Source organism: Triturus cristatus, chromosome 3_1 (assembly GCF_964204655.1).
Source record: "Triturus cristatus chromosome 3_1, aTriCri1.1, whole genome shotgun sequence".
Taxonomy (NCBI): Eukaryota; Metazoa; Chordata; class Amphibia; order Caudata; family Salamandridae; genus Triturus; species Triturus cristatus.
In genome coordinates, this window is record NC_140583.1 from 892,768,014 (window position 1) to 892,792,325 (window position 24,312).

Sequence of the window (24,312 nt, forward strand, 5' to 3'; positions counted from 1 at the left end):
TTTTGGCTTGTGCCCTGCAAAAAGTTCTGACATGCCTGAGGACAAGATGTTTTGCAGCAGAGTTAGTTGACATGGCACAATCAATTGGAACTATGACTGAACCATGATCACCACCACTCCCTAAAATATTATATTATACCTATGTGCCAGTCTACCACAGGCTAAAGCTGAGATTAAGGTTTTGCTTGCAGGTCATAAGTTGAAAATTGGAGGGGGTGATTCAGCCTTAAATTGTCCACGAGCTGATTAAATGATACTATGATGTTTTGGAAAAATTACACTGAAAAGTGACTAGAGATAGTTAAGCAGTTCTAGTGGGATCTGTACTTCTTATGTTACAGTGTACAATAAACCCATTTTCTAAATATATAAATCAATACTTTCAAGAACTCATTTCTGATAAGCTTCTTAGAACATATGACCATAGTTAAAGCTATTTTACAAACATTCAAATTATAATTTGTTTTCTTGTTGGTAGCATGTAGCAGGCATTGCTATAGCCTGTTAAATCCTTGATTAATTTAAACACAAAGAACACTCAGCTTGGCACCAACTATTAACTCGTTTTTCAAGTGGTCTCTAATAATTTCCAAACATTAGGACACTGAAATTACCCACAAATTCTGATAGTTTCTTCAAGTTGGTATTCTCGTGCATAGTGCATATTACATTATAAAAATATATAATGAAAGGAACGATTCAATGCTGCAGATTAATTGTGTACTGTGAACATAGCATAACCTCAACAGTTCAATGTAAAACAATTCAACAGTTTAAAAAGAATGCAAAGATCAAACAGAAGGTTTAGTGACAGAAAATTAACATAATCGAAACTATTAGCTAGCTTTCTCCAATTGTAGTTTTGTTTTCAGGTACAATTTTTTTAAGTGAAAATAAATTTTTTCTTGCCCTAATTTTTCCATGCGAGCACTGATCTCAGACTTAGGCTGAAGCCTAGTGGCCAACACTTCCTCGAGCTTATGCGTTAACTTTATTATTTTTACAGTATATGTATTGCATGCCTTCATATGATGTAAAGTATTAAGAATGTTTGATATATTTATTATTGTTATTATTATATTAAACTTGTAATTTGTTGGTGGATATCAATATAGAAAAGAATGATTCGCTTATACAGAGATAAGAAAATGTGTGATATAATATATTAGGTTTTTGTATCGGCAATGATTACCAGTGGAAATGCATTTCCCATTTGATAAAGAGTTTGCCTGATTACAGGCTATTAGGTCACTATTGGAGATTACAATTGGTCTCAACAAATTTGTTTTAGTCCATTTTCTGATTTGTTTTGGCATATCATTAACAAGGGTGAGAGTATGGGAACAGAGTGGAATGGTGCTAATTTACATTCCATTGTCTCATAGTTTTTATTGTGCAATCTGGCCTTATGAAAGCTGACTTAAAATCTCATGTGGCTATCCATCACTAAAATGTACCTATCAGAGTTAAATACTTATATCGCCCATGCTTTTTTCAAGTCGTTATCAATGGGAAAATACACCCTCACTGTTGATCAGTATCACAACATCGAGATGTAAAGCAATAGGCAATGTAAGACTTATTTTCCTTGCAACTGCTGTGCTAATGCAATCTTACATCTACAAACATGGGTCCTACTGTAGTTTGTTCTATTACCAACAGAGAAACCTAATTTCATGGCCTTCATTTTTTTGTATTCTCAATCTTGCATGCATAAAACAACTTGATAAATTAGAGGTTTAATAGATAAAAAAGTAATAAGATAGATTTAGCTACATGTTTTTACATTTGGAATAAAGTCATGAATGCATATTGTTGTGAAATGTTCAGGGTAGAGCAGGTTTTCTAGATTATCTGATTTGGTAGAAATCCACACATATTGTCCTGATGCCTAACTATCAGTGCTTTAAACTGTACAGCCACGCTGACTTGATGTGTTATTTGAAGACAATGTAGATAGACATATCAAAAGACATGTGGGTGGATGACATATACTTAGAACTACATTGATACATACAAAACTTATATATATAGTGGCAAGTAGTTGGGCAACATAAACATAGAAATACATTTTGGGAGGTATTTCCTCTTTATAGAAATACATTTTGTGAGGTATTTCCTCTTTTTGGGTTGTCAGGTACAACAACATCGTCTTTTTTAAATAAAGCAAAATTTTAATTATTTTTTGCTTGCTTTAGGATGTATCTGCAAAATTATCAAAGAAAATCTTCATAATACTAATGTGGTCTATATTTGGACCATCACATTGTTTTCTGCCTTTTAATCAAATCCGAGCACCTGTGGTTAATAACCAGTGGCCTACAATAGGTCTTACCACGAGCTAACAAGAACAGATAATGATACAAGGCAACAGCATACACATACACCTCATTTTAATTACTGATTCCTTTGTAAGTATCACAGAAAAAGGTCATATTACAATATTAACTCAACTAAAAGTAGACTTTTCTAGACTTCTGAATAATTGTGATTTAATTCTACAGGTATGTAACAGAATTTGTAAACCTAGGCAATGTTTCAGCTCTTCGAACTTTCAGAGTGTTAAGAGCTTTGAAAACTATTTCTGTAATCCCAGGTAAGAAGTAGTAATTGTTGTAAAGTGTTAGGCCCTTGTGTACATCCAACTGTTTCTTTGTGTCCTGTCATTGTGTTTGTGTGTGAACTCCCCTATTACAGATATTTGACAGAGTTTGTGGACTTGGGCAATGTCTCAGCGTTGAGAACATTCAGAGTTCTCCGAGCATTGAAAACAATATCAGTCATTCCAGGTGAGAGCTAGGTTAAACACTCAGGCTGACTTTTGTTTCATCAAATTTGAGAATGCTTCTTTTTAGCATAAGCCTTGTTGCTTGCTGCTCACGTTGCAATAAAAAAAGCGGGAATCAAGAGATAAAAGCTGGACTGCAGCATGATTCCATGCTTTTAGCATTACATAGATTTTCTTTTCAAAATCAGCCTTGGAGTTTAACATATTCTTGCATGGGACATCGCAAAAGCTGTGATTTGCATCTTATGACATAAAGTTTTAATTTTTTTACACCTCCATACAAATTAACTACATTTAAGATTTAATTACCAACCTGATTTTATTCACGTCCGTAAAGATATATAGAATTTGTTGCATACAGTATGACTGAAAATAGCATTCACTTTTAACATTAACTTACTAATTAATTACTGATCTATAAGAAATAAAACTCAAACCTAGAGCATGGATGTTGCATGTGATAACTGGCTTAAGAATGCTCTGCATCTCTAAACCAGTTACAGTTTTATAACATACAGTATTGTTTAGTTTTCATATATATGATAGTGTATTAGTACCAATAACGTATGTTATAAAAACAGAATTCACTAACCAACATTTGGGAAATGGCAGGGAAAACATGAAATGTAATTATGTATGTTTATATAGCTATTTCTTTATTGTGGATATATGTTTTTGCATGGAAAATGAAATTACTTGTTTTTCCATAAAACAAGTTTTTTTGGAATGTGTTTCATTCATTTCCATTCACAAGTTAACATTTGTAAACACATTGAGCTGCTTTCTCATCTTTGCAAGTCACTGTCATCACTATTGTACGTCAGCAGTTAATTTTATGTAAATGTTTTGCTAATATTTAAAGTAATTTATTTGGGCTTCTGCATGGGATCATTATCCTTATTTGAATGATATTGTCTGTTTTTTCCAGTGTGGAATTTTATATAGAAATAAACAAGAATGCCTCTGTTTTTTTCAGGTTTAAAGACTATCGTGGGGGCCTTGATTCAGTCAGTAAAGAAGCTCTCGGATGTCATGATACTGACTGTGTTTTGTCTCAGTGTATTTGCACTAATAGGGCTGCAGCTGTTCATGGGAAATTTGAGGCACAAATGTCTGCAATGGCCGCCAGACGATTCTGCTACTGAGCTAAATATTACTACAGTCTTTAATAGCTCAGTGGGCATCAATGGAACATATTATAATGTAACAGAAACCATCTTTAACTGGGCGGAGTACATCGCGGACTACAGTAAGAATAATTTAAATCAGCATTATTTCATTGTTTGAACCTAAAAATAAAATAAATCATTTGAAGCAAACAAATGTCTAAGAAGGGACACTTGGATCTACTGAAGAGTATAGCAAAGTCAGATTTTTTAGGTAAACTGCAGGGAAATGTTTGAGGCAAATTTGTATTTAATGAATTTCAATGAAATAATTTGGTTATGTTTTGTCATTCTGAAAACCCAATTGGGTTTTCCTGTTTGATGGGTCAATGAGCCTAACCTTAAAATGTTTGGTTTTATGTAGCATAATCGATGCTAAAACAAGTATTGCAACCAGTGAACATGTTAGTTCAGACTTCCTTGGCTTTCAAGTAACTATTTAATGGTATATTATCATGGATAAACTATTTGTAACTTCACTCTCAAAGCACTTCTTTGAGGAGTCAAAATGCTACTCCTGTTGTTTTCATCCTATGTTTGGATAGATTTCCAACTTTTTAAAATCACTAATATCAGTCATAAATTTCCAGATGTACTCCTAAAAGCAAATAATTACTCAAGTAATTGGAGATCTGCCAATCAAAGAAGGTATCTGATGTTGCCTGAACACAAAAAGAGTCCCGAAGAAAAACCTCAAAATACCCTGTAACAAAGGTTCACTGTAGGTAGCAGGAAACACTTTCTTTTTAAAGGACATATAAATAAATATTGTGCACCAGTGTTCACGGGGTCATGTGCGCTGCTTCACAATGAAGTAGCATGTCTCACAGAGGCCACCCTTAAACCCCAGAGTGATATGTGCTGTCACCTGCAACAGCTCTAATTTAGTGCAGGATGTAGCCTCCCTTTCCAGATGACCAGTGGCTTCATATTGCAAAGTAACTGTGAGATCTGTTGATTTTAAGGGACTACACCCCAAGTAATCGTTCTGGATAGCCACAAATTCGCCTATCAAAAATATAGATGTGGGAATGTGTGTGAAACATATTTATGAGCACACAGTGCACAAAAGCAAGATACATTTTATTTTTAAACCAGGCAGCATGCCTAAAAAAATTACATAACACAATTGAATTCATAGGTTCAATAACTATAGAAGTCAATGTATATGTAGCCTGATATATTACACTATTCCCAATGATTTCAGTTTTCTCCTCCCCCCCCCCTTGGTTATGCAGGTGAGATATGTTTCATCATATATTAAGGTACAGTCAATCATTTATAACTGTCTAAGGAAAAGTGACCTTATTTATGTGTTTGGACTGTCTGCTCACTTAATTAATAGTTTGCTACAGATGATTTTTAAGTGCTTCCACTGACCACATGGAGCAGTTTGGGCAAAAACACGTCATCACATGATGTACGCTGGATTGATCAAACTATTGCCATGTTTGTCAAATATAGAGATTGCTCTTGGAAGGTGTATAATCAATGTCTTTGATGTACTGAACATTCTCTCTCAGACTGTGGGAAACATTGATTGTTTTCTTCTGCCCATGACTAGCCTGGAGAGGAAAAAAGACATTGATCATGGAAGGGCCAGCACTGAATAGGGTGGACCTTCTAACACCATGCCTGTTATTAGATGGTGAAGGATGGCACACCAGGGGCCACATTACCAAAGTACCCCAGGGGCACAAAGGATGTTTGCTCCTACTTTGTGCACCCCTGGGCACTTTGGTATTACATAAGAGGCCACAGATGCTTGAGCAGCCACTTCTGTAATACCAATAGCACTGGTGCACATAAAGCACCAGTGCTATCATCAGAGGGTGTTCCCTCATTTGCATGGGGGCATGGCCCATCTACATGAGGGAATTCCTTTGACTCTTCACCCGTACCCCATTACTTATGCAGGATCAGAGGCAAAGAAGCTGTCAGGAGAAGCACTAACAGTGTGCCATCTAACAGATGGCTCACTGTCAGCGTACCACCTGATAGCAGCCTTCTGGAGGGGTGAAATGGGGTCCCATAGACCCCCAGACATCCCCTTTCAGGCGTGTGCAGTTGCTCACTTCATCCACCTGGCAGGGGATCTCTAATCCCCCTTCAAAGTGCTGGTGGATTGCCGCCTGCACTGTGAAACATGGAGCTGCTTCAAAGCAGCCGCTCCATTTTTCACCCAAATGCACTGCCCCCAGGGCAGCCCAAGTTTGCAGCTGACCTGGGGGCATCATATTCACTATAACCTTTGGAAGGGTTTGTCCAGTGCTAACCAGGAAAATGGGCTGCTTACGTAATATTGCCCCAAAGTCTTTGTTAGAAGAACCAACATCCCGACTTCTACATATTGCATAGGAGGTCAGACGTCAGTGAATTGGACATCTGCCAATTTTTGACCGATGATCCGATAGCACCAACTTCTAAGGGTCAGAGGTATTAAGGGCCTCTGCCATAAAAAATGAAGCACCTCTTCCACAACTAGTGAGGTGGGGTATTTGAGAGCTTGAATGATGGTAGGATCCCCCATTCAGGGAAGTTTAAATAAAACACTACATTGCAAGAATACAAGGGAAATAAATGTATACTGAATATTAATCTGTGTGTACCATTATTTTTAGTTGTGAATTATGTAAATTCTTCTATAATCAAGAATGTAATTTTTTTTAATACTCTAATTGCATTCACTTACCATTTTTTACACAATAGACAGCCCTAAATTGAAGGTTTCTTACAGCATAAATTAACCCTATGGGTTGTATTAGTCCTTACTATTGAGAGAGAGACAATAGGCCTTATTTAGATATTGGCAGAATTGATACTTCATCATAATGGTGACGTATATCCCGTCCGCCAAAATATAAATGCCATAGGACATAATGGGATTTATATTTCAGCGGATGAGATATCCTTCACCATGTGACGCAGTATCTCATCCGCCAATATCCAAATCAGGCCCACTGTTGGGGATTCCTAATGTTTACAAGTCAACTCAAAATCATTAACAGCGTTAAATTAAAGCAGCAACATTTCGCAGCAAATTTGCCTTCCAGACAGAAAGAAAAACTATGTAAATGCAATCCAATATTTTATATGATATTATAAGATCTATACATAACAAAAAAAGAAAAATATTGTTAAAAAAAAAAATCTAATAAAACCGTGTGTCAGCTTCTTTCGATATAGTCTTTTTTCAACAGTTTTTCTTTATCCCCGCAGTGGTTTGAATCTATGCTCGATCAAGTTATCCCCCATGTGAACAGCTAGCTTAGTATATGTATGTAAGGGGACACCCTGCACTAATCCTGACAGATAACCCTTATGGTGATTTTAGTGGTCTTAGACAACCTTCGAAGGCTCTCTGAGTGGTAGCTGTGGAGAGCAGCCATCAGGCTTAGTCTAGAAGGAGCGGAAAGCAGCTTGTTTCACCAGAGCATAATCTTATTGGTATAGATTTGGTGAAAAAGAACCACACAGTGGCCAAATCCACAGAAGTAATCTGAGATGAAAGTCTAACTTTGTGACTTTCGGTATTCACAATGTGCATTTAGGAGTAGTAAAGTTCGACTTTTGGTCTAAGTTTAGATGAAAAGTCTAACTTAGACGAAAAGTCTAACTTATTACTACTAAAGTTACACTTTCGGTGTAAGTTAGACTTTTAGTCTAAACATAGACCAAAAGTCTACCTTTAGTAGTAGTAAAGTTAGACTTTTGGTCTAAACTTAGACCAAAAGTCTCATTTTAGTAGGTGACAGGATACCTATTGTTCTACCTTCCCCCGCTCGAGCTTGGCTCAACAGCAGGAGGGCAGAATCGTGTCTCTGGTCTACAGCAGCCCTGTTGTGCTGTCCGGGTCTAGAAGACTGGTACCGGGAGCACTGAGGGCCTTCCGCAGCAACTTTACAATGCATGGAAACACCATTTACAGTGTGGGGGTATAATTCCAACATGTATGATACCAAACATGACAGGGTTCATTACAGCCAGTTTAGAGATGATTATCGCGTAATGAGGCATGCCCACTCTATGTATCGTAATGGCTGATGCACTTACAACCTGGGAGAATGGACTCCAAAGGTTGTAGGGGTGTCTGGCTCATGCAGGGGCACCCTCACACTTAAAACTGAGCACCCTGCCTTCAGGATTGAATGACCTGCTTTAGAGGTGACTTATAGGTTTTAGGGGCAGTGACCTTAAATATAGGAGGAACAATATCTGTCATAAGTGATACTAGAACCATCTTACACAGGCTGCAATGGCAGCTCTGTAGTTACAGTTTGAGTGATCTCCCATGGGCTTAAGCCCATGGGGGACCCCTGGTGTACCTATGCCCTGGGTACCTCAGTACCATTTACTAGAGACTTATAAGGGTACACCAGTATCCAATCTAGGATATACCTAAGTACTTACCATAACCAATTTAGGGGAGAAAGCACATAGACTGGGGTCCTGGTTAGCAAAATCCCAGTCAGACTAGTCAGAAACAGCATAGCAAAAGGGAAAAAGTGGGGGTAACCATAAAAGCAGATCCTACTTTCCTACACCCCTCAAAACCTATACTAGATGAGCAAAAGACAAATCAGCACAGTGGTATACTCTCAAACTCTGAAAGCTAAAACAAGAATGTACAAGAGTAGAAAGAACCTGGAGAAGAGATTATGGAAATACTGGGATACTATCAAAGTCTACCACACTGAAATTAGGAAAGCACAAGTAGCAAACTTTGAGGGGAAATCAACTGTGCTGCCAATTCTTCAGGTGTGATGTTTTGTATAGTACAAACCCTCCTTGAACCTTCTTCAATGGGCCCCGCTCTGGAACCCTCATCCTCATGGTGTAACAATTTGCCTTATTATTCAGAACATCTGTAATACGTTCCATCAGTCCTCTGAAACTGCCAATTACAGATCTAAGGATCTCTTGCCTGACACAAATCTCTACTCGCTGAATGTGATTCCTTCTAATACACTGGACAATCGCACAAACACCATTAGTAAAATTAAATCTGGCTCTCCTAAGGACCCGGTCCCCCCACGTATTCTAGCCAGAGTAGCAAATCAGATACTCCCCACCCTGCTTGAAATAGTGAATCTCTCCGTAACTATGGGCTGTGTCCCTGAAGGCATGGAAATATGCCATGATCAAAGCCCTTTTAAAAAAGTCCAGTATGGACCCTCTCGACTTGGGAAATTATTGCCCTATCTCTCTACTTCTGGGGAGAAGTAAAACTCTAAAAAAAACACATAAATCTAACACTGGTAGAGTTTTGGGAAAATCCTGAAATTTTGCATCCCACCCAAACAGAATTTCACTCTTACCATGGCACAGAGATAGCCCTTCTGGCTGTGGTAGAAGAAGCCAAAAGGCTGCTAGATTAGGGAGGGTCGGCAGCAATCATCCTCCTGGATCTAAGATCTGCTTTTGATACTGTAAACCATGGCATTCTTGCTGACAGATTACAGAGTGCTGGAATCTCTGGAACCACCCTAGCTTGGCTGAAGGCCTTTTTTGAGAACAAGATCTTTCAGGTATTTGATGGGGGTTGTACTTTAGAAATTCTCCATCCAAATTGTGGAATTACTCAGGGCTCCTCGTTGAGCCCGACCCTTTTTAATTTGTACATGAGGCCACTTGCCAATATCGTCCTACCCTATGGTATCTCACTAGCCCTTACATTGACAATACGCAACTGGTTTTCTCCCTAAATCCAAGTCAAGACTCCCCCTGTATGCCACTGGGCCCCTGATTAGAGAAGGTGGCCAAGTGGATGAATACCACTTGTTTCAAACTAAATAGAGACAAGATGGAGCTTAAGATCCTAGGCTACAAATTTAACTCAGACTTGGACCTGGGCTGACCAAACTGCTTGGGGAACTCTCCTTCCTCAAAACATCCGTACAGAGCCTTGGAATGTGGCTGGATAAATCCTTTAAATTCGAATCCCAAGCAATAAAGCTTGCAGCCACCTGCTATGGCATGCTGAGAATGCTTCAGAAAATTCTCCCTCTTCTTTCTTATAAATTCAAATTTCAAAATACTTTATTAAGACAATCAAGTCTATCAAAGTGTGTTAGTGCCGAGTAGAATACATTTTTTTTAAAATCTAACTTGTCGATGATTGAGCGGATAAAAAAGAAAACTTGACGCAGGTTACATCGATAGTGGTACTGTTAATATTTTAAAATGTGATTCAATCAGCAGCTGGCAACTTGCTAAAATAATCTTTAGATAAAATGTCACCATTTAGAGCTTTGTATTACTGTCCAGACTGCTTAGAGTAAAAACCAATACTTTACAAAGCGATAATGTATTTCTGTTTGGAGATGGTCTTTGAGGTGGCTGGATTTCGAGATTCCTCCCCATTTTCGTTTTGCACTTATAGGTTATTTCCTAGTTGCTTGTCCATACTCTCCAGGAATTATACCAGGTTAGTAATCACTTGCGGCTGAACATTGTTCAGTAGGAAGCTAGCGGATGCTGGTAATACCCATGTGCCCTCCTCGGTCCACAGATGCCGAAGCAGTCTTCTGCGCTCTTCCAGGAGTATAGGGGTTATGCAGAGCAGGTGAGTTATTGATTCCTGGAAGAGACCACATAATCGACAAGTTTTCAACTCGGATTTAACTGCCCATGGCGGAGATATATCTAATGATGAAAAAGAGCCCTTCCACAGCTGCCGGTATTTTGTTTTATAATAGGAGGGAAATGGTTCCATAATATATTTTTGTGGACCTTCTCTATCATAACTGCTAAATACCAAGTAGGCGTGTTCTCTTTTGGCTTAAGCTCTTCGGTTAGCTTCTTGAGATTTAATTTTGACTTTTCTATTCTGAGCCTTTTTAAACTGCAAGTGTGGTTCTTCCTTCTAAGTCTAGGCACATATTTTTGCTGGACTATGGTAACTCACTTTACATGGGAGCCCCCAAAGTCACAATAATAAAACTGCAGATAGTACAGAATTACACTGCTCGAACACTGTGCAATATTCCCAGACATCAATCTGCTAGATCAGCTTTGCACTCTTTTCACTGGCTTTCTGTGACTGTGAGAGAATCAAATGAAAAAACTTTGCATTACCCACAGGGCACTTCTCGGTAAAGGTCTCCTGATCTCCCATTTCTTGGTATCTCCATACTCTCCCGGGAGATCTCTGTGCTCCTCAAATGCCCACTTGGCCAAGATTCTTATCATCAAAAGAGTAAACTATGAAGGGTGATCTTTCGGCTACAATGTGGCCAAATTGTGGAATAGCCCCCCCTACCCCCTCCCTAAGACTGATCAAAAAGGAACTCGACTTTCGGAAATCACTGAAAACTTGGCTTTTCCATGACGTGCCACACTATCTACACTGGGATTCCTATGGGTAGCTATGCACTCCATAAGTGTTATATAGAATAGAACAGAGTTATACTCACAAAATATTGTTCACTCACAATAGTGACATTTTTATATTGCATTGTTCCTACAAGATTCAAAGCTGACATCCATTTTAAACACTCATATTTAATAAATATTAGTTTTAACATTTTCCATCTCCCTAATAGAGACGACATTTCATAATGGCATGAAATTTAGTGAATTTAATTTCAGGCAACATAAACATAAATGCCAATTTTTCTGTACGGTCTGTATAAGACTTCTTAAGAAGCTACCTGGGTAGAGGCCCAATGTTAATCTTATGACATCATTCTAAGCTGTATTTTGCCTGCATTTCTCTTATATGGAATACTTATTGTCAGCTGATAATCATACACTACCATTATTTGCTGGCTCACTAAAATGAGCTCTCATCTGATAAATGGAGCGACTAACAATGATTATACTTATATAAACACAAAGATGGTATTGTTCCCTGATATTGTAAGCGACTTGAATGTCTCTGGTGCAGGGCATTTGATATTTGATCCCGACAGCAAAAAAAACTATTAGGCTGCGCTTAAATAATATCATTAATGAATTAAGTATCTCCACCATGATTTTTACACTAATAAAATTCTCTTGGTGCAGAAGTCCTCACCAGACGTTTTTACGACTGTAAAGTCTCTTACCTCTTTGACCCGTGTCTCAGCATCCATCACACCTCTAGACGCAGGTTGTAATTCCCTCGCTCAGTTTTTTTCTGACAGTGCCAAAGATCTATTCCAGCGGAGTTCAGAGAATCTGCCTAAATTCATGGTTTTAACCTACTGAGGATAGTTCAGTGCTGCAGCATTTCAAACCTACAGAGTCTGAGGAGATGTCTGCCTTGCTTATGTCTGTCAAGTTGGGTACTCTGCTTGATCCAGCTTCACCCACTATTTTAGTTTGAGGTGTAGAAGCTGTGTTGCCTTTGGTCCACAAGCTACTTAATATTTCTCTGGTGGTAGGCCAGGTTCTGCAGAAGAGGAAGTATTCAATGATAGTTCCTGTTTGATCCTAGTAATCCATAAAACTACTGTATCATTCCTTCCATTGTTGGCTAAAGTTACTGAAAAACATTGAAACCAACAGCTCTCTCAGTTTCTCGAGACCAAGGATCGTCTTCTTAGGAGACAGTCTGGATTTCAGCCATCCTATAGCACCGAGTTGGCTCTGCTTTAGTCTCGGAATCCATCCACCAAATTTTGGATGCAGAAAACGTTGCTGCTCCTTTGATTTGAGATCTCAGTGCGGCGTTCGACACAATATCGCACAATCAGCTCTTTGAGAGCTTGTGGAAACTGCGATGTCGCCACATGGTCTTACGGTGAGTGACTTCCTTTCCACAGGGACACACATTTCAGGTTTGTCCAGCCTTTTTTAATATATATACATGCTCCCCCTGGCTAAAATCATTGAACTCCATGGGTTCACAGTAATCACCTATGCTGATGATACTCAGTTAATCATGACCCTCTCCCAGGGTCTGTATTCCAGAAGTGAGATGAGTGTGCCTCAGTGGCAGCTCTTTTAGCTTTCTGACCTCGAAACTGTGGAATTCACTGCTTGTCTGTCCATCTGCCCCTTCGCTACTCCCCTTTAGAAAAAAATTAAATACGTAGCTGTTCAGATGGAATCGATTGGCTACACACTGCAAGTGGGTAGCACACAGGACACTTCGTTCTGAAGTAGCTATGCGCTTCACAAGCCCCAGTATTATTATTATTATTATTATTATTATTATTATTGTATGCTTGTAATAAGGGTGTCATACAATTAGGGGGATTTGATAGTAACACTATTCACAACTTATTTGCAGACATTAGCGGCAACTAACATTGGGAGGTTGACAAGGCTATAACCCTTTAAGATGCTCCGCCTGTTTTCCTTATAGAGAGCTGAGTGGGCTACAAGACTTCTCACACCAGCGTATGTTACAGAGTGAGTTCTTTTGTTGAGAGCAGCCTTTAATGAAAGACTTTTAGCAATTCAGTGCTTGGCGTTAGTTTGTTTTAGGCTAGATATATGGAAGGAAAGCAAGTTTATTGGTTTAGAATTAGGAGAAACCAAGCAGTCAGGTTTCCAAATAAGAATGCAATTTGCAAAAAAGATCTTTTAAGTTCAAGAGAATTGGTCAATACTAACTAAGTTCTGGAATCAGAACATCCTTTCCCCTGATTTCTTCACCATGAAAGCGGGCCCAATTTTCATAGCCATGGACCCACCTACATCGAAGTTAGGATTTCAAATGGCATTTTTGAGAGAGAAAATCTTCATTTTGTATTATTTCCATTTGAACTTACATATATATATTTTTTGCAATTTACTTGAGTGTGGAGTAATTTTTAATGTTAGATTACCAAACTAAATGGCCAAGAAGTGGGATTTCCTATGTCGGGATGCCTTAGAAGGCAGGTGAACATAAGAATCTGTGAGTGTTAGCCAACAGGTACTGATGACAATCTTTCCACTCCCTAAAATGTGGCCCTGCCCCCATGAATGACAAAGCGCAAATAAATACTGGAGAGAAGGTATAATAAGAGCAAGAGACAGAGAAAGGGATCCGATATGCCATGTCTCAAGCATCACTTCTGCAGGTGTTTTTGTATTGTACTACAGCAGAGATGCATATGTGTGGATTTTCCCTAATATGTTATAGATTCACTAAGCAAGAACAAACCATCCATGGTTTTAGTACAAATGATAAGCATTAAGAAATTCATCAGTAATTAAATTACTCTAGCTATTTTAATCACCAGCTTTAGGGTGCTGGCCCACAGTGGCCATAAGCTAAGCAGTCAAACAACAAGCCAGGAAACTTCTGCAAAGCAAAGAGAACAATGAGAGAGCACAGCAATATGACAAAACCAAAAGGAGGTCCAGAATGCAAAGTCAGTAAGGTAAGGGATGGGAGATTGTGATCAAACTAAAAAGTAAGAGAAACATCAATGCAACTCGGAATGTTACCAGGCAGCTGCCAGTCACCTTTTGGTCAATTAAATAGTACCGCTGCCTATTGTGTTTCCAAAGTTTCAATCCTTGACCTATTCTGACCTGCTAATCACAGTGCCCTAGCCCCAATAGCCTGGTCTGCCACAGCTAAATGGAAAAACCCTTTACCAATTCTCTTAAGTCAGTCCTCAAAACTCCATGCCAATGCTGATTCCTGACAGTGATACCCATACCTGTAAATTTCTGGGCATTTCAAAACATTTGTATAAGCTTCATTGTGCTTCATTCCCTGTGGTACAGAGAGGAGATGCAATTAGAAATGTATGTTCCACTTGTTCATTCCTTGACTGCCCCTCTGCAGTGAGCCAGGAAGCCATGGATGGTTTACCTGAAGGTATTGTACACAGAATGAGACATTATTGGCACTCATTGTGTCACCACTGTGAAATGTATTCTAGGCAACCTATAGGGCCCGATTCACAGAATTAACTTAAGACTAAATCCTAAACTTAGTACTTTGTGGTATTCACAGAATGCACTTACTACTTTTGGTATTCACAGAATGCACTTACTACTTATGGTATTCACAGAATGGATTTACGACTACTAACTTTACGTCCGCACTCGGGCCGGAAATCCCGGCCCGGAGGCGGAGCTTCCGGCCCGGAGGCGGGGCTTCCGGGCCGGAGGCGGAGCTTCCGGCCCGGTGGTGGGGATTCCGACCGGTGGCAGAGATTTAGCCATGGCCGAAATCTCCACCTCCAGCCCGAAAGCTCCACCTCCGGCCCGGAAGCTCCGCCTCCGGGCCAGAAGCCCCACCTCTGGGCCGGAAGCTCCGCCTCCGGGCCGGAATTTCCGGCCCGAGTGCGGACGTAAAGTTAGTAGTCGTAAATCCATTCTGTGAATACCATAAGTAGTAAGTGCATTCTGTGAATACCAAAAGTAGTAAGTGCATTCTGTGAATACCACAAAGTAGTAAGTTTAGGATTTAGTCTTAAGTTACTTCTGTGAATCGGGCCCATACTCTTTTAGTCCAGTTGGTGATAGCCAGGCTTTTTAGCAACAACTTCTCCAAGATTAGGGGGTGCTAGGTGGCGCACTATCAGAATGGTGCGGTTTAATGTGGCTCCTGCAGCCCGGAGAAGTAATCCGCAAAATTATCCTGTCTCGATGGTCCTAACGGTTTAAAAACTGCAGCGACCTGATGCTTAAACACTCATACCTGTTTGCTGTGGGTCTGGTGCAGAAGAAATATCCCAGTCCACTGCTGCAACGGCGTTAGCAGACCCCCGCTGGAACCGGCCTGTGCGCCTGGACGCGCCGCTGGGCTGCACCCGCCACGCAAGTACCGCGGCGCCCACGAGGGACTCGGGCCCCGCAGCAATGAACGCCCGTAATTGTGCGGCCTGAAATCCGGAGTGAGTATTATCGCTCGTCATACACCCCAGGTCAAATAACCGCACTGGCGCCTATATACGTTTAGGGGGAGCGGCACAAATCAAACCGCCCCATTGCTCCCGCTGCTATCGCTGCTGCTCCTGCCGCCTCTGAACCGTTATTGACGCCGTGTGTTTGGCGGAGGTGGCGCTGACTTGGAGAGTGCGGCCTGCTACACCCGGTCTGGAAACCCGGGGTGACTACAGGCGCTCACTATCCATCCTGGGTTGAACTACCACACCGGCGGCCATATCAGCCTAAGAGGAGTGTCAAGAATTAAACCGCCCAATAGCTGCCGCAACCACTGTTACTGTTCCTACTACCACTGAAGTGCGGCCTGTTGCACCAGGCCAGACGGTGTTGATCCTTTCACTCAGTGACGGTCCCTCAATACTGTGGCGAGCCACAAGAAGACCTATACAAGAGCGCACTGGAGTATCTGCATAGAGCTAAGACATACCCGCATAAGACGCATTTTCCTGTGGTAATTGGAGCACAAGATAGCAACATTTATACATAAAGTGGCGACACAGGCCAATATTCACTACGATCAGACGCATATTCCATAGCTTACAAACACCTACCTGGGAAAAGCGTCACGTGGTGTAGTGGCTTCTCCGTGCTCTGCTGTGGGCATTGTTGCGGCTTGAGTGAAAGGAGTTTGGTGTGCAACCGCGACGAAACAGGGAGGTGGGCCTGCATCACAATGTCTCAGAGCCAACTGTAAATTACAACCAGCGGCCACATGGGGTCATAGCTGAGCCTTCACAGGCCACACCACCTTTAATCTGCTGGACCTCACAGACTCCGCTATACAGCAATGGGAAAAACAGACCCGAAGCAGCCGAGTTTGGTGTTTGATGCCAAAAGAGGTAGCCGCACACAACAGGACGACTCCACCGCAACCAATGATGCACCCCGATCGAGATCGACTACCGCAGCAGAGGAAGACATGAAAGCCTTACTCTTAGAAGTACGCCAAGGCCTATCCTCGATAGCGGAGAAAATGGACTCGATAAATAACCGAATGGATGCAATAGTGCATAACCTGGAGGGACACGAAGAACGCATCAAAGAGACTCAACTTCAGATAAGCATGTCCACCATGGATAAGCTACTGAGAGTTATAGCTGTAAAGAACGAAGATTTGGAAGCCTGTAGTTGAAGGAATAACATACGGCTTCTTGGCATACCAGAAAGCACCAATACTGGGAAGATGGAAGATTACATTGAACGGCTCCTTCGCGACACAATTGGTGGCAACTCTTTCTCATACCAATTTCTTGTCGAGAGGGCGCACAGATCACTTGGTGCCAGACCCCCCCCCCAGGCAGCACACCACGCCCCATCATAGCCCGGCTGCTGAATTATCGTGACCGGGATATTGCCCTCAAGGCTGCCCTGGACCAGCGCCAATTGACCTTCGAAGGTAACCAGTTCACCATATACCCGGATTTCACGGCAACCGTACAGGAAGAAAGACGCAAATTCATACTTGTCAAAAAGAAACTTTGAGAGGCCCAAATCGACTATGCACTCCTATATCCAGCACAACTGCGGGTCACCCACCAGGGGAAACAGTCGTTCTTCACCAAACCACAACAGGTGGATGACTTCCTGCAACAACTCCGACACTGCACCCCCTCGCCCAACTCGTCACCACGATCCGGATCACTGACCGAGGAGTAATGAACTCTATGGACACGGAGGGAACACACCCGCGAATACTATGGGACCTGAATGACACAAGTAGAGACCTACAGCAGAAGTTATATACCGAACACGCTGGAGGCCAATACCAGATAAGTGACACTATAAGGAGCCAAGGGACACACAGAACTCTGGGCGTCCTTGCCCTCTCAGAGCTCAGCCACTCTAACATATGGTGTCTCTGAGGGCGAGGAGTGTATGTGCCATACCCTAGGTGGTCCCTCCCAGAGGGTGCTCCCCCTTTGCTCAGAGCTACAGCTCTGACTGAAGTTGTTTTTTGATGTATTGGGGAAATATGGAGGGGGTGAGGTACACTTTTCTGGCATGATTGGGATGCTTCAGTGGGGGGAGGGATACAGGGTTGTTTTTTCAGTTTACGTGCAACATGCAGACCACATGTGATGTTCAATTGCATAGATGCAGCTACGCTCCACCTCATAGGAGTCAAAGTACCATCATGATGCTTAGCATACCTCACCAACACCTACGACTAACTTAGCTTCCCCTTTAACCGTACAGATCATCACCTGGAATGTCAGGGGTCTTAGAGACCCGAGAAAACATCGCCAAGTCTTGGCGTATTTAGATAGACATCAGATCCGTATAGCTATGCTACAGGAAACTCACATCAATCCTAGACAAAAAAACACATTTGCTAGTAAATGGGCAGAACACAGAGTCTTTTCCTCATACTCCTCCTATTCTAGAGGGACGGCTATACTTATTAAAAAAAACATTCGGTTCGCTCTTGCCAGTTCAGCGCATTATCAGCATGGCCGCTACTGTTTGGTTTGGGGAAGACTAAGCTCAGATTCTGTCACTTTTGCCTGCTGTTACGGCCCCAATATTGATTCCCCTGATTTCTTCAATGCACTATGGGGCAAAATTGTGCAGATAGGATCCACGCATCTCATATGGGGGGCGATTTCAACGTAGTTCTGGACCCAGCAGTGGATAGATCCAACCATGCCCCGCAACACTACAATGGCTCGCAGAAAGCGCTGCGCCACATAATGGACGCTAATGGCATATTAGATTCATGGCGTTACCTCAATCCACATGTAGCTGAAGTCACTCACCATGCAACACACTTCGCAACACAATTCGCGTCCTGGGCCTGCCTAGACTATCTCCTACTAACGCGTGGATTAGGACCTCTGATTGTTAGTACCGCACATCTGGCAAGAACATACTCAGACCAATCTCCTGTAAAATTAGCGCTCAAGCCCCCGGGATATGACACACCGCAGAGGATCTGGTGACTCCAGCCCTTAGCACTGCTTGATGCGGTGTTCCATGATGAACTAGGTCAAGAAATATAAGAGTTTTTACAGAGAAACAAGGGCTCGGTTGATAATGTGGAGACTGTATGGGAGGCCTTCAAGGTCACAATTAGGGGTTGTTGCATATCCAAAAGCTCGGGCGTCGTACGGGACATACAGGGCTCTCTTAAAAAGTTAGAAATCGAGACCAAACAACTCGAGACGCGGACTGCTGCTGGTGCTGACAGGCGGGCTGATCATGAACTCCGAGACAAACTCACTGAGTACATTGACACGGTGGATAGGGAGGTAAGGTTTAGGGGCAAACACTGGGTTGCCAGAAGGTACGGAGAGGGAGAGTGCCCTGGGAAAGTGATAGCTGACACGGTACGAAGGCCCCGTTTTTCAAATCACATATTAGAAATTACAGGTCCTGGGGACATTATCTACAGAGACTCGGCTGACATACTGCTCACCTTTTCTACGCACTACGCCTCACTGTACACGTCGCAAAGATATGACGAATTAGATCTCAGCACCTACCTAGAGGACGTAGCATTAGGATGGCTCTGTGACACCCAACAGGAATTTCTCAGCGCCCCCTTTGAACTGGACGAAATTCGAGAAGCCATAATGCAAATGAAATCAGGGAAGACCCCTGGTTCGGAAGGGCTCCCCATAGAATTTTATAGAACCTATATAGATCTTTTAGTTCCTATCCTTCTAGAGGTGTATGAGGATGCACTAGACAATGGTAAACTCCCATCTTCCATGCGTGAGGCACTTATCACCACCTTGCTGAAACCAGGGAAGCCCTCCCTCCATTGCGATTCTTGCAGACCACTCTCACTTCTTAATTGTGACACCAAGATACTGGCAAAGGTCATCGCAAACAGACTGAATTTACTCATGGGAAATCTGGCCCTCCCAGACCAGGCAGGTTTCATTCCCGACAGAGCGACCACGCATAATCTCCGCACGTTCTTTGCAATCCTCCATAATGTAGACCCTGATTTGCCACTCGCGGTGGTATTTCTAGATGCCACAAAGGCGTTCGATTCAGTCGAGTGGGATTACTTACTGGGTGTCCTGCACTAAATGAGCTTTCCTGCATTGTTTCTCTCCTGGATCAAGTTGCTATACCACCTTCCCGTAGCTAAGGTCTGCATAAACGGTCACATATCACCGCATCTCCAGGGGCACTCGACAGGGATGCTCACTCTCTCCCCTGCTCTTCGCCCTGGCGATTGAAGCCCTGGCAGCTAAATTGCGCCAACATCACCAAGAGAAAGTGCTGCGCTGCAATCTACACCAAATTTTACTATAATTATACGCGGATGACATCACTCTATGTGTTCGAGATCCACAAACTAACCTGTTTGGGAAACTGTCGTGGATTCATATAAACTGGGGGGAAAGCCCCTTACCCCTGCAGCCGTTCCGTTCCCTCTGGACTATTCATTGGAGTGATGCCACTCGGACATGCGTTACCTAGGGATTCGCATCACCGTAGTTAGGGAAGAGCTCATGCGTTTAAATTATGGCAGAGCTTTAAATCAAATCACAGACAATGTCTCTCGCTGGATCTCCCTGCCCCTCTTGATGGCGGGCCGAGCCTCCCTAATCAAAATGGTGGTTCTCCCCCAGTTGTTATATTTATTCCTTAATATTCCTTACTATCCCTGCCGAATTTCTTTTACGTTATTGCAAACAGAAATGATCAGACTCATATGGGGGGCAAGCAACCTTGACTACAGTGGAATATGTTCACCAGGCCCTATGCACAAAGAGGCTTTGATATCCCGAATTTTGAGCATTACCATACATGTGCCCAAGCTCACTATGCATATTATTGGTTCCACCCTCCTCGCTATATGTCACAGGTTGCGGAAGAACATTGGCTGGCTGATCCTATACCTCTGGACGGCATGCTAACTGGTCCCCCATACAAAGCGCCTACTACAGTCACCTGCACGCTCAATGCCTGGCATAGCATACTGAACCTATCACAGTGCCCTATGCTTTACTCCCCTCTACTCCCCTTGACATATCATCCCCGCATGCAACTCTTGCAGTTAAAGGGGTTCCACAAGCTCCGGGAAAGGACAAATGTCACCTCCTGGGGTGATCTCTAGCATAATGGACAGTTCAGGTCATATAATTCAAGAGACCCAGCCGTCCCCACTAGACATTTTTCTCTACGTGCGCCTGCAGCAGGGCCTCCGCTCTGTCACACCAGATTTCCCACATGAGCCCCCCACACTAACCCTTCTGCACTCAGTGCTACAAGCTACCTCCCCAGGACACATGGTCTCCATACTCTACCATACCGTATGCACGACCCAAGAGTTGCCCCTATGTCCTTCCAAAGCGCAATGGGACACGGAACTAGGCTACGAACTCACAGGTGACCAATGGTCATATTGCTGTTCACACACAGAGCAAATTTCTGCCAGCCATAAACTGCGTATCACACACTACAAATTTCTCCATCGCCTATACTATACTCCGGTGAAAATGCACTAATATAAATTGAAAGACAATGATAACTGCTCAACGCCTCGAAGCCGATTTTCTTCACTTAGCCTGGGAATGCCATGGGGTGCACACATACTGGCAATCCATGTTTGATGCCCTGGATCAGGTGACCCTGCAATCCCTGGAGCGCACCCCCCTGCTCGCCCTACTCGGCTATACGATCATATTCCCAAAACTTATCGCAAATACCTTGCTATTGCTTTACTCATGGCCAAATGCCGAGTTGTTTGTCGTTGGGGCAGAGGCCATGAGCCAAAATTCAAAGATTGACTCACCGATCTGTCAGCAGCAATTAACCACCTACGCAGACTTACTTCCCAGGGCATCACGTCCCAGGGATATATGGGATCCCCTAAAAGCTTATCTCCTCACGCACCCCTTACACGATGCCGAAGCCGATACACCAACACAGCCACTGTAACAGCGTAACCCACTGACACCCATGGAATTCTATACGTCCCCTACTGTACCCTCACTCCCCTTACTTTTTCCTCCTCCCTTACCACAACTTGATACAGACAAGGGAAGACCAGGGTAAAGACCATATGGATTCTGCATGTAAATGTAATGTTCTACATACTTATATCAAACATTCAAATGGTAAAACAATGCGGACTGCCTGGCATTGTGGGTGAGAACGAGACGCAATGCTGCACTGAAGACGGACTGTACCAACAACATGTGCTGAGACCCTCAGTTTTATGTACCAAGGGAAACCCCTATGAGGATAACACTGCTTTCAAATGTTTTTTTACTCACGTATGTATCTACAAATATTTGATACTGTACCTATGTAATATCAATATGACAAACTAATAGAAACAGTATAAAAAAAAAAATCTCCAAGATTATTTCACCAAAAAAGCAATCAACTAGGAGAAACTGTCATGCAAATATTCTGTCACGTCTGAGATTTGAGTCATCGTATGCTTCTGTGCATGACCTACTCCTGCTTGAAAATACGTTGCTTTAAAATCATCAGTGAGTGACTGTTCATTGATCTGATGACATCTTGTTTGCTTTCGACCCAAGCTGCTCTACATTCCTATAAGAGATGTTTTCTTAATTGGAGTCTTTTTCCTCAATATTTCCTCAATGAAGTCTTTTTTGACATAGGTGCCTATTATTTAATCTGGCTAGGGATATCAATCACCTATTATACACACAGCCTATAACCTTTTCCCATATAAGTGAGCTGAGCCCCAGAAAAGAATATTAATGCAAAGGAAATGTTATTTAACGTATTCAGCTCCGATCTTCAATGTATTCTGGTTATGTTCCAGTCTACCAAGCCTGGCTTTTAATCATATTTCTGCTACAGAGATCCTTAATGACAGATATTTTTTAATGTATTGCTACCATCATGCAATTCAGTGGGTTCTTATATTAAATGATATATGATTGTAATGATGATAATCTTGATTCCTAATTAGTGAGTGTTCTAAATGTGGTTGGTTTTCTACCCTTATATTTTAGTAAAATTGAGTTAAGTAATTTTTCACATCAATTTCCTGAACATAGATGTCAGTTAGGGACAGCGAGAGGTAACAGCAATTACATAGGGCTGGTTTACTCTTTGGTAACTCTTTCACTGCTCTTGCTACTTCTGGTCTCAAAGTATGTGAAGACAGCATGAGGAAAATAAAGCAAGTAGGGCTTTAGGATCCCTGTTTACTTTCCATGGTTCGTATTGCTTGGCCACTTGCTTCCCTTCATCGGGAAGTCGGATGCCAGTGATGATTTAAAAGTGGTGCAAGGAGTCAACCCTGTGAGGCCAATTTGTGTAAAATGGTGCAAGATGCCACTGCACTTCCCCTGACATTTAATGAAACACTGTCCATATGAATGGACATTAGGAGACTGGTGTATTATTATCTATCGCAAACCAGGAATGTTATATTTGCACACCATTCACAGAGGGTTACAGAACGACCTGCTTACTGTACATTAATTAAGCAGATCGTAATTAGAGCCCCCAGGAGATTGGTTGTGAATTAGGGAAAGAGGTTTGCAAGAGACAGTATATTTATATCCCAGCAATCATATTCCCAAATGCAGAACATTTCTTTGAAAGCAGCCAATGCAAAGACGGATGATGCTTAAAAAGGGTTTCCAGTTTGGGAACACCAGTGGGGATCAGGAAGTGGTCCCGTGACACCTTGCTTTTGTGAAGCAGTTACCACCGCAGCTCGGGTGTCACTAATTGATTGTGGGAAATTGGATTGTTGTTTGATTGGGGTGCAGGCCCTGGTCAAATAGCAACCTCAGTCCTTGTCAGGGTGAGTCACAATCCAACCCGAAATTTACCTCTGCTCAACCCTCTGGCAGCTTGGCACAGAGCAGTCAGGCTTAACTTAGAGGCAAATGTCTAAAGTATTTGTGAAACAATTCAAACAGTAATAAAGTGAACACAACCCACAAAAAGGATTCCACACCAGGTTGAAGAAATACAGTTATTTATTAAAAAAAAGACCACAAGGACAAAAATCCAATCATTAGAACTGGAGTTATGCAATTTTAAATATTTTAGTAACTATCCCTTACGATATTGCAGCAAATCGTACTTTTTGCCATTCTGTTGCTCAATTTTTGTATTTTTATGTACCTGATTAGTTGATGTTTTAGACTTCTGGGCAGTTTTTGGCCTGAAAGCGAGGCGCTTAAAGATGCACAAAACCATAACAATGAACAGTTTTGTTTATTAATTGGTATAGTTGACACTTTTTTGAGTGACCCAATATTGGAGAGAAAAGAACAATATTGTGTAAAGAAAAGCATCAGCCTATATATTCTATATCACACCTCATCTATAGTGAACAAGTTAAATGTGCTTTCCTAATATCATGTGCCTCAGTCACGTCATTCTGAGGAGAGAAAAGTATGGCCCTTTGGTTACATGGGTCTAAAAGTAAAAAGTAAGACCCATCCTTGCAATGCTTTGTCTTAGTGAAAATCTTCAATAAGTGCCTTGGAGAAACCCAAACCAAGGGACAGGAGAAATACGGATGAGGAGACACGTTTACATATGGGGCAATGAGAACAAATCCCCGTCTGTAGTCTT

General features: G+C 41.9%; 1 protein-coding gene across 6 annotated transcripts in view; it reads left to right on the forward strand.

Annotated features, from left to right (window-relative positions):
- Positions 1-24,312, forward strand: part of LOC146861244 (sodium channel protein type 2 subunit alpha-like) — a 905,823-nt gene that overhangs the window by 291,112 nt on the left and 590,399 nt on the right. For 3 of the 6 annotated variants that reach the window (XM_085645403.1, XM_085645408.1, XM_085645407.1), the window contains exons 6-7: positions 2,505-2,596; positions 3,765-4,037. In XM_085645403.1, the coding sequence (XP_085501529.1) occupies positions 2,505-2,596; positions 3,765-4,037 (365 nt within the window). Of the gene's footprint in view, positions 1-2,504; positions 2,597-2,697; positions 2,790-3,764; positions 4,038-24,312 lie in introns of all 6 variants that reach the window. The other 3 variants (XM_085645405.1, XM_085645404.1, XM_085645406.1) reach the window with 1 other exon arrangement.